This window comes from Chiroxiphia lanceolata, chromosome 14, assembly GCF_009829145.1.
Source record: "Chiroxiphia lanceolata isolate bChiLan1 chromosome 14, bChiLan1.pri, whole genome shotgun sequence".
Classification (NCBI taxonomy): domain Eukaryota; kingdom Metazoa; phylum Chordata; class Aves; order Passeriformes; family Pipridae; genus Chiroxiphia; species Chiroxiphia lanceolata.
In genome coordinates this window covers 3,537,359-3,548,157 of record NC_045650.1, presented here as the reverse complement: position 1 = coordinate 3,548,157, position 10,799 = coordinate 3,537,359, and the positions used below count along the sequence as shown (strand labels likewise).

General features: G+C 48.5%; 1 protein-coding gene across 1 annotated transcript in view; it reads left to right on the top strand.

The window, feature by feature from the left end:
- The first annotated feature begins 338 nt into the window (after window positions 1-338).
- Window positions 339-10,799, top strand: part of LOC116794030 — an 84,458-nt gene continuing 73,997 nt past the window's right edge. Inside the window, exons 1-9 of the mRNA XM_032702346.1 lie at window positions 339-494; window positions 951-1,185; window positions 1,435-1,498; window positions 1,909-1,957; window positions 2,753-2,868; window positions 3,682-3,799; window positions 4,541-4,640; window positions 4,969-5,141; window positions 6,055-6,177. Coding sequence (XP_032558237.1) covers window positions 339-494; window positions 951-1,185; window positions 1,435-1,498; window positions 1,909-1,957; window positions 2,753-2,868; window positions 3,682-3,799; window positions 4,541-4,640; window positions 4,969-5,141; window positions 6,055-6,177 — 1,134 coding nt within the window. The remainder of the gene's footprint in view (window positions 495-950; window positions 1,186-1,434; window positions 1,499-1,908; window positions 1,958-2,752; window positions 2,869-3,681; window positions 3,800-4,540; window positions 4,641-4,968; window positions 5,142-6,054; window positions 6,178-10,799) is intronic.

Below are 10,799 nucleotides of genomic sequence, written 5' to 3'. Positions count from 1 at the left end.
CCCCAGCTGGAGACTCCCAGAAATCCGCCGCCTGTGTTCCGTTCCTTCCTGCAGTCTTGCCTAAAGTGGAATGTGAGGCCCCGTTGGCCTACCAGGCAGCTTCTGCAGGTAAAGTGGCTGCAGGTGAAACAGCTGTGGACCTTCTCTTCTCCAGTGCCATCTGTCTTGGCCTTTCCTTAGAGGAAACATGGAGGTCTAGATAGTTCCCTACGTCCTCCTGATGTGTATTGAGGGTAACCAGAGGAATCCCACTGGAGCCTGTGAGAAACTGCATTCGGAAAGTAACGGCTCCTTTTGTTCTTCTTTGGTTTTTAAAAAAATCCAAGAGTTTTGCCAAGATGGCTCCTCGGATTGATGCAGTCAGAAGACCCAGAACACCGGCACCAGAACCTCTGCTGCCTCCCTCTGATTCTGGACAAGAGGGGAAAGAAGAGCAAATGGACAATGAACCCATGGCTGTTGTTGGAGCAGCAGAGGCTGAAGAAATTAAATCAGTAAGTGCCAGAGTAATTAGCACTACCTTGGTGTAATTCAGAACTTGTGATCAGAGTGAGCTTGCTTTTCATGGCTGAAGATTGTGAGGGCTGGAGCCCTGCCATGTCATGGTGCTTCAACCCAACCACTGACAGCTGGAAAAGGGGTTTTGAACTTCCAAGTTGAGTCAGAGTGTCCCTTGCAGGACACACAGCAATAACTGTGCCCTGGGGGTACCTGCCTCTCTGAACAGCCTTGTTCAGAAAACACATGAAAATTGAAGAGGAAACTGCCCATGAACTCGTGTAAATCCACTCTTTACTTCTCGTCCATTCACCTGGTGAAGTGGGCAGCAAAAGACAGTTTAAGAGCCCGACTTGTGGCTAACAGCATCTTCCCAAGGGTTTGCATCTGAAATATGATCTCAGGGCATCTCTGCAAGCCACCTTTCTGACATAAACTAATTCTTGCCACAGATCCTCAAGAGCTCTGCAATGGCAGCTGCTGCTGCAGAACCACAACCTAAAGAAGTCTCCTTTCCTGATGATGAAATGCCAAGCACAAGCACTGGCAAAAGAGGCATTGGGAAAAAATGCACACAGAAAACAAGCACTGGGAAGAAAAGCTCTGGGGAAACCAGCACAGGGAGAAAAAGCTCAGACCAGCCACGACTGATATCCCCACAAACAAGTATTTACCTCGCTGATCTCAGTACGTATCATGTATTTCCCTTCTGGTAGAGCAGTCCATGGTATACATGTCAACTTTAGCTGTACTAAAGGAACAGAGTGTTTGTGGAGCCATCTGTGCTTCAGAGCTCCCTCTGTTGTTCTTGTGATTGTTGTTGTTACCAGCTGACTACAAAGGGCTCACAGCCCCGCACAGCGGGGCTGCCTTTCAGATCTGCTGGAAGGTGGTATCTCTGCTTCACATGAGCATCTTTCATGTTGTTTCTTTCAGAGGACAATGTGAATGAGGGGAACCCTATGAAGAAATACACTTTACAGCAGCAAATTGGCCAAGGGTAAGTCCAATCTCAGCTACTTCCACCAAACCATGGGCCAGGGATTTTGCTGGTGTCATATCAAGCATGCAGTCGGGCAAGCTGCAAACATGGGCAGACACTGGGCTTACATCCTCCTGTCTGTCAGTCCTGATCAGTATTTAATAACTGTGGTCAGAAGGCATTGTCAAAGACAACTCGATGCTGGCAGTCTCTTGCCTGTAACAAGGAGCAGGACGTGGAGTATGTCCTATGTTTTCTCCTGGCCACCCTGCATGGCAGAGGGCTGCTGGGCTGCTGGGCTGCTGGGCTGCTGGCTGAAGCCGAGTGTTTTATAAACACTCTGGGCAGCAGAGCTCTGCTCTCTGGGCTGGCTTTCTGGCCAAGGGCCTAAACGCCTTCTCCTTTCTTGGCTGCTGCTCTGTTTCTAGGACTTTTGGAACTGTTTTCCGAGGAGTTGACATTGCCACAGGAGGACAGGTAAGGGCCAGCACCCCCGGCAGATTTTGCAGCTCTCGAGTGCTTTCCCCTCCGCTGGGAGCTGTGGCCACAGCTCTGGGTGGCCACGAGATCTTTGCTGCACAGACTGTTCCTCTGAGGGCAGACAAGTGTCAGCCTGCAACGCACAGTTTGGACAGACCTTGTCCTTATTAAGTCCCCAAAAGAACGCAAGGAGGGCAGCGGTATCTTTCAGAGAAGGACACCTTTGCTCAGACTTATTTACTGACTATGCTAATGCATCAGCTACTTGGTGGCTCCTTCCCCAGCTGCAGGGCTGCACTTGGGAAGTGCACTTACAGTGCAGGAGTCTGCAAGGGATCGAAAGGCCCTGAGCGCTGCTCATAACCCCGGGCACATCCATAAAATACCCTAGAATGGGTTCTTCCTTTTCAAACCCAGAAAAGAACTGCAAATAGGAACTGGGTTAAAAAACGTTCTTTAGAACAGCAAAATCCAACTTCAAGATGTTACAAAGTCCTGGGATTGTATCTTTTTTTGTGAAACCTCCATGACCTTTTAGGATGGGATTTCCCCCATTATGGATTGATTGTTTGCAGACCATTTGTCCAGAGTTTACAAGGCAAAATGTCTCTAGCTATGTGTCCTGTAACTGGCACACAAGGGCGAGTGGAGGAATCGTCTCTTGTCCTGTCAGTTAAGAAGCTCTGGTGTCTAATCCCAGGCAGTTTGGCCCACCCTGGCTCCATCATTCCAAAAACACCTGCTCCACGTGCGCTGTGGTCCTGTGCAACAGACTTCTCAATCTCCTTTTAGGTGGCCATCAAGAAGATTTTTCTTGGAGACCAAAAGCATCAAAGTGAAAAAGCTGTAAACGTAGTTACGGTCCTTAAGAGAATGAGGCACCCCAATATCGTTCGCTATATAGACAGGTGAGTGGTTCTGGGATTATCACATCATTGACACACTGCAAGCCAAAGGCTAAAAAGCCACACTGGTCACTGGAAGAACATGGAGCTCTTCATTATTTCTCAACTCCTCCACCTGCAGTGGATGGGAGGAGCTTGCCTTGTGTCTGCCTTGGCCTTTTCTGGTATAGGTAGTTTGAAGCATGTCTTCCAAAACTAGCATCTGCCATGTCTTCCTAAAGCCACAGCCCTTCAGTTCACTACCTCCCTCTTCTTTTGGGGTCTGGTTTTTTTCAAACTGATCATCTTTTCTGTGCCTTAATGATACGTGCTGATAAACCCTCCTAGAAATTATTGCCCTTGGGGTTTTCCCTCTACTTTCTGTTGCTGTGGATGCCAGGAAGACTAGGCTCTTGTTTGCACAACCACACAGTGTGCCAGTGTTTAAATGGTTTTCCCTCTTTCTGAATGCACTTTATGCAATGCTTTCCAAGGGGTTGACCAACATCTGCCCTCAGTGGTGCACACCCTCCTCCCGGGGAGAAGTCTGTGTTGCCTGCTTCCTGGAGTTCAAGGTGGAAGGGATGAGTTAAGATGATGAAGCAGCTGATGGCAATGTCCTGGCTCCAGATTTCTCTCTGCTGTCACTAAACTGCATTTTTGCCTTGCTTGCCATCTAAGACATCTCCTTTTCCACAGATGAGCCTTTCTCATTTAGCCTGCTCAGATTCTCTCTTCATTTACAAGTGACCTGGCAAGAAAACTCAACTGCAGTCTTTCCCCTAAGGTCATTGAGCTGTGCCCATTCATCTCCATGCTGTGGGTTTCTTCTTTCAGCTACCTTTTCAATGAAGAACTCTGGCTGGTGATGGAATATGTGGAGGGATGCACCTTAGGCAATGTCACTTACAAACAAGTTCTTGAGGAAGAGATGATAGCCTCTATCAGTCGGGAGGTAAGGGATGCTACTCTTGCTTCTGACAGCTTGGACAGGATGGTTCTTTGCAAAAGGTGGTAAGAACAGGAGTGATTTCCTGTTCAGAGCTTTGTTTCTGCGTCGCTGTTATGATGTGGAGAAGAAAAGAGCATCCAAGTGAACGGCCTGCCAGTCTCACTGCATTTCTTGTACTCTGTTATTATCCTCCTATAATGTTGTTGTACTTTCTTTTTTAGTTTAATTTCATTTTTTTTTATTTAATATTCTCACTTTGCCTCTTGAAACTGGAGCATGTCTGCACTGCAGTCTTTGCCTGTAAAAGCAGACATGCTGGTGGCAGAATTTTGACCTAACTGCAGAGATAAGTAGAGAGTCATTTCTCACATTCCCCAGCTTAAAAGAATATCCCTGCACCCAAAATGCTGTTTGCTTCTGAAAAGAGACTAACATGCCACTTCCGAGTCTGCTGTTCAAGGCCAGCAATAAAAGCTTTCTCGTGCAGACTTCACCCCTGAAGTGTTCCAGTTCTTAGTGAAGGGAGGGATGTTTTCTCTTTTTGGCAAACCATCATTTGTCACCTGGATGGAGAGAGCACAGCCACTGCAGCACAGCACAGACTGCCTGGGTTTGGAGGGGACAGTGTGGAACAACAACTGATGTTTCACCTGGAAATTTGATCTTTTAGAGCCATTTCCGTTTTTGTGTGATAAAATCAGCCTAATTAATTTTTCCCCTTGTCTTTTCTGTGTTTAATCTCAGTGCCTGAAAGCCCTGGACTTCCTTCATTCAAATCGAGTGATCCACAGAGACATCAAAAGTGACAATATTCTTCTGGGAATGGATGGATCTGTCAAATTGAGTAGGTGTTCTTGGTCAGGCACAGCGTTCCCGGGAGGCAGGGTCTGGGGCTGCCTTTGAGTGTCTGCCAGTTCCCCAGAAGTGGTGCTGGTGGGAGTGCCCAGCCCACTGCTGTAAGCTGAGAGCAGAGTTGCAATGTGCAGAGAGCTCTAGAGAGGATGAGGCTGTCAAGAGTGCCTTTGGTTTGGGTATGTCCCTTCCAGAGGAAACAGAGCACAGCCACTCTTCCAGCTAGATTCAACACTGTGCTCTCAGACTGACAGTGGGGAATTCTTGTGCTTGCTTTCATAATTCAAGCTGGTTTTAACACTGTTTCTTTTTGTCTGCAGTTGGTTTTGGCTCCTGTGTTTGGCTCCTCCGTTGGCAGACGAAACAGACATCAGTTCACGGGACTCCTTTCTATATGGCACCCGAAATGTTGAGAAGAGACAGATATGATGCCAAAGTGGACATCTGGGCCCTTGGGATGACGGCACTAGAAATGGTGGATGGTTCTCCAGAGGTAAGGTGCAAATACTGTCAGAGAGCCCTGCCTTTCTCCCCTGAGCCATATCTTTCTCCCACTCCCATCAGCTTGAGCTAGTCCCACCAAGGCCCACGTCTAAAAGTGTCCTGGAGCACATCTGCTCACAGGAGAAGCGACATGTGCCAGTGCAGAAATGGGCCATTCTGGCCTCCAACAATGCTTGAATTCCTCCTGTGCTCTTTGAACTCCCTTGCAGCTGGATCTCCCAATGGCAGGAATTTTTCAGCAGCAGGATTCTCCCGTTGGAGAATTACTGTGAAAAGCATTTCAAGGGTATCTGCAGGCCAGAAGTCTTTTCAAACTTGGACCAGTGCCCACTGCTTACCTGAGCCTTTCAGGGCAGGTCACTGCTTCTAGTACTGCCACAATTATGCATTAGCCAGTACATTTCTAAAAGTAGGTTCTAGCACAGCTCCTTGTAGTAAGCCAATGTATTTTCAAGTTTCCAGTTTCAGAGGCTAATTCCCTAAAATGAAATGACCCACTCTTACACCAAAGGAGTGTGCAATGGCACAGGAAGGTATACTGGGATAAAACCCCATGACTGAGAGCTGAAACCAAGTTAAATGCTGCACAGTTAATTCCTGAGGAAGGCAACAATTATGGAAAATGTCAGTCTTGCAGTCCTTCAGAAAAAGGTTCCTGACTTTTCTTGGAAGACTTCTTTTGGATTGCATTTGCCTTGCAGAAGGCAGCAAAAAGAGATGAAGGCAATTAGCAGGACTGGTCTGGATGCTGAAAATTCTCTGCTTCCTTAAACTCAAATGTTGATCAGGGCTCCTGGAGAAGCCCCAGGTCAACTCTCAGAAAGCAAGAACTGGTCTGTGCTGGAGCTCTTCCCCTCAGGGAGGGATGGTTAATGGCTGTCTTGTGTTTCCTTTGTCCCAAGGCTCAGAACAAGCCACCCGAGCTGGAGAGTCCCAGAGAACTGTCACCTGTGTTCCATTCATTCCTGCATTGTTGCCTGAACCGGAAGGTGAAGCGTCGATGGACGGCCAGGAAGCTGCTGAAGGTAAAGTGGCTGCAGGTGAAAGCGCTGTCCAGGGATGGGCTTTGTCATCAGCTAAACTCAGAGGCATCAGGAGGCCTCCTCTCCCACTAATCTCCAGTCTTGGTGCTTTTCAAATGACAACTAAGCAGCATTTTAGGAAAGTTTGGCTTGGAAGGGACTTTTAAGTGGCATCACCCCCCTGCAACGAGCAGGGACAGCTTCAACTAGACCAGATTGCTCTGAGTCTTTCCTCTGTCCACCATCTGGTCCTGTCTGTGGCCCTGGCTTGTACTTTGGGAGGACACTTGGTTGTACCTGGTGGCGAAAGATCTGGAGTAGAATAACAGCAGGTCCAGAGGCCTGAAATGGTGTTGGTGGAGGGGGACCCAAGGAAGCAGTCCCAGCCAAGTGGTCAGAGTATTAATGGCCTGGGAGAAGGAAGGGGCTGTGGGGAGCTCACTGTGAGCCTCAGAGGGGGCCCAGCTTGTCCCTCCTGCCTCGCTCTTTGAGGTTTCTGCCACCCAAGGAGAGACAGCTGAGCGGGCCTTGTCCCAGCCCCATTTGCTGCCTGGCACATTCAAGCAGGCCAGAAGTGCTCCAGGGTTCTGGCAGGTTTTGTGGCAGAGAGAGGGAGCTGCAGAAGGTGCCACTGGGCTGTCCCTGCTGGGAAGGAAGGTGGCAGCCAGCACAGGGAGGGGCAGGGGGGGAATGCAGACACTGCTCTCCCTGCAAGCCAGAGCTGAGTCCATCAGCGCTCTGCCCCTTGTGTCCCTGCTCTTGTCTGGGTGCTGAGAACCTCCACCTCAGTGCTCTTCAGAACAACACACAGGCCTGGCATTGACCTTGCTTAGAGGTACGGGAATTTCCCGAGGAGGGGCTTATGCTCCTCAGCAGTTTTCACACCTAAAATAGCCCAAGTCTTTAGAGAAGACGAACCTAAGGGAGTCCTTTGTGTTTTCTGAAATGGAAAAAGGCCCGAGACAGCAAGTGGCATTCCCAGAGCACTGGCAAGGCAAAGCTCCTTGCTGAAGACACCTTGAGAAATTGATTAATGGCCTTATGGGCCACGTTTGCCTGGGATAGCAAGGTCCTGGGCATGAAGTTGGAGGTGGAGATGGTGCCCTCAGTCCTCCTGATGTGTATTGTTGGTAACCAGAGGAATCCCGCTGGAGCCTGTGGGAAACTGCATTTGGAAAGTAATGGCTCCTTTCTTTCTTTGTTTTTTCCTTTGGGCAGCATCCATTTTTAGAAAAATCCAGTAGTCTCACCAACATGAGTCCTCTGCTCAATGCAGCCAGGAGCTCCCATGCAGAGAGGTTCACAACAGCTGCACCAGAACCTTTACTGGCTCCATCTCTTACTGGAGAAGAGGGTGAAGAAGAGCAAGTAGAGAAGGAAAATGTCAAAGCAAAGCCCGAAGGAATGAAATCAGTAAGTGCCAGCTTTGGTATGCACTGCCTTTGGTGTCATTCAGAGCTACAAGTTCCTGAGCAGACAGTACTTGCTTTTTGGGACTGAAGATTGTGAGGGCTGGAGTGCTGCCATGTCATGGTGTTTTAGCCCAGCCAGTGACCCCTGGAAAAGGGGGTTTGAACTTCCAAATTGAGTCAGAGTGTCCCTTGCAGGACACACAGCAATAACTGGGCCCTAGAGATTAGTTGCCCCTCTGCACAACCTAGTTGAGAAAATGCATGAAAATTGAAGAGGAAACTGCCCATGAACTCGTGTAAATCCACTCTTTTCTTCTCGTCCATTCATTTGGTGAAGTGGGCAGCAAGAGACAGTTTAAGAGCCTGATTTGTGACCAACAGCATCTTCCCAGGGGTTTGCTTTTGAAATATGATCTCAGGGCATCTCTGCAAGCCACCTTTCTGACATAAACTAATTCTTGCCACAGATCCTCAGGAACTCTGCAATGGCAGGTGCTGCTGCAGCACCACAACCTGAAGAAGTCACCTTTGCCAACACTGAAATGCCAAGCACAAGCACCGGGAAAGGAGACACTCGGATGAAGAGCATTCCAAAGGAAATCACGGACCGGCCGCCAACGCTGTCCCCACTAACACGACTTTTCCTGGCTGAGCTCAGTACGTATCATGTATTTCCTGTCTGGTACAGCAGTCCATGGTATGCATGTCAGCTTTAGTTCTACTAAAGGAAGAGAGGAAGCAACAGAGCACTGTGGCTGTTCCTTCTGCCTCTGAGGGCAGCTGGGGCTGGATTCAGTTTTCCTGAGCTTCCATCTACGCTCCAGGCAAAGGCAGAGCTGGTTTCTGGTTGAGCAGAAGGCTTTGACCTAGTGAATGACCTAGTGAACTCCTGTGTGCAGAGGGCCAAACCCAAGAGAATATTAGGGTTCCTAAATTCTCTTTAGACTCCTGACTCCTCACAAGTCATTGGAGTACAAAGACTTTGCTGAAATCTCTAAGGTTGAAGACAAGCAGTGTGGTTCTTCAAATGGCACAGGCAAGGTCCTCTTCAGAACTCAGCCTGCTGATCAGTGATGAGGGTCCTGGTTCTTAAAGCCCCATCCTCAGGGATTAGAACTTGAGATGCTGCTCTTGAACACCATAAAGGCTTTTTTTTCGCAAATTGTTGAAAGGTTGTGCAGATTCCATCCTCTCCTGTAAACACCTGATAATATTCTTTCTGTTCTGAAAATGGCACTTGTTCACAACAGTAGATTCCACAACTCAATTTAATTGTCAAAATTTAATTTTTAATGCATTCAATTTAGTGCATTTAATCGTCAAAACCACTAAACTTTTGGCTGAATCACACGGAGTGTTTCTCTCCAAGAAAATAAGGGCTCTGTTGCCCCAGCTCTCCTTAATGTTTGTAGACAACAAACTCTTGCATTGGTGCCTGTTCATTTCTGATTTCTGTCTCCTGTGAGCATTCCTCCATGGGCTTAGTTTCCTGTCAAGGTAAACCCTCAAAAGACTGTGGAAAATCAGTCTTTGTGGAGCCACCTCTGCGTCGGAGCTGCCTCTGCTGTTGTGGTTATTGTTGTTGTTGTTGCTGCTGTTACCAGCTGACTACAAAGGGCTCACAGCCCCGCACAGCGGGGCTGCCTTTCAGATCTGCTGGAAGGTGGTATCTCTGCTTCACATGAGCATCTTTCATGTTGTTTCTTTCAGAGGGCATTGTGAGGGAGGAGAACCCTGCGAAGAAATACACTTTACAGCAGAAAATTGGCCAAGGGTAAGTCCAGTCTCAGCTACTTCTACAAAACCATGGGCCAGGGATTTTGCTGGTGTCATATCAAGCATGCAGTCGGGCAAGCTGCAAACATGGGCAGACACTGGGCTTACATCCTCCTGTCTGTCAGTCCTGATCAGTATTTAATAACTGTGGTCAGAAGGCATTGTCAAAGACAACTCGATGCTGGCAGTCTCTTGCCTGTAACAAGGAGCAGGACGTGGAGTATGTCCTATGTTTTCTCCTGGCCACCCTGCATGGCAGAGGGCTGCTGGGCTGCTGGGCTGCTGGGCTGCTGGCTGAAGCCGAGTGTTTTATAAACACTCTGGGCAGCAGAGCTCTGCTCTCTGGGTTGGCTTTCACTCCCAGGGCGTAAACATCTTCTCCTTTCTTGGCTGCTGCTCTGCTTCTAGGGCTTTTGGAACTGTTTTCCGAGGAGTTGACATTGCCACAGGAGGACAGGTAAGGGCCAGCACCCCCGGCAGATTTTGCAGCTCTCGAGTGCTTTCCCCTCCGCTGGGAGCTGTGGCCACAGCTCTGGGAGGCCACGAGATCTTTGCTGCACAGACTGTTCCTCTGAGGGCAGACAAGTGTCAGCCTGCAACACACAGTTTGGACAGACCTTGTCCTTATTAAGTCCCCAAAAGAACGCAAGGAGGGCAGCGGTATCTTTCAGAGAAGGACACCTTTGCTCAGACTTATTTACTGACTATGCTAATGCATCAGCTACTTGGTGGCTCCTTCCCCAGCTGCAGTGCTGCACTTGGGAAGTGCACTTACAGTGCAGGAGTCTGCAAGGGATCGAAAGGCCCTGAGCGCTGCTCATAACCCCGGGCACATCCATAAAATACCCTAGAATGGGTTCTTCCTTTTCAAACCCAGAAAAGAACTGCAAATAGGAACTGGGTTAAAAAACGTTCTTTAGAACAGCAAAATCCAACTTCAAGATGTTACAAAGTCCTGGGATTGTATCTTTTTTTGTGAAACCTCCATGACCTTTTAGGATGGGATTTCCCCCATTATGGATTGATTGTTTGCAGACCATTTGTCCAGAGTTTACAAGGCAAAATGTCTCTAGCCATGTGTCCTGTAACTGGCACACAAGGGCGAGTGGAGGAATCGTCTCTTGTCCTGTCAGTTAAGAAGCTCTGGTGTCTAATCCCAGGCAGTTTGGCCCACCCTGGCTCCATCATTCCAAAAACACCTGCTCCATGTGCGCTGTGGTCCCGTGCAACAGACTTCTCAAGTCTGTGGCTTTTAATCTCCTTTTAGGTGGCCATCAAGAAGATTTTTCTTCACAACAGAAAGAACAAAAGGGAGCTAGTTGTAACTGAGGTTAAACTCTTGAGTAGCGTGAGGCACCCCAATGTCATTCGCTATATAGACAGGTGAGTGGTTCTGGGATTATCACGTCGAGGTTCATTGACACACTGCAAGCCAAA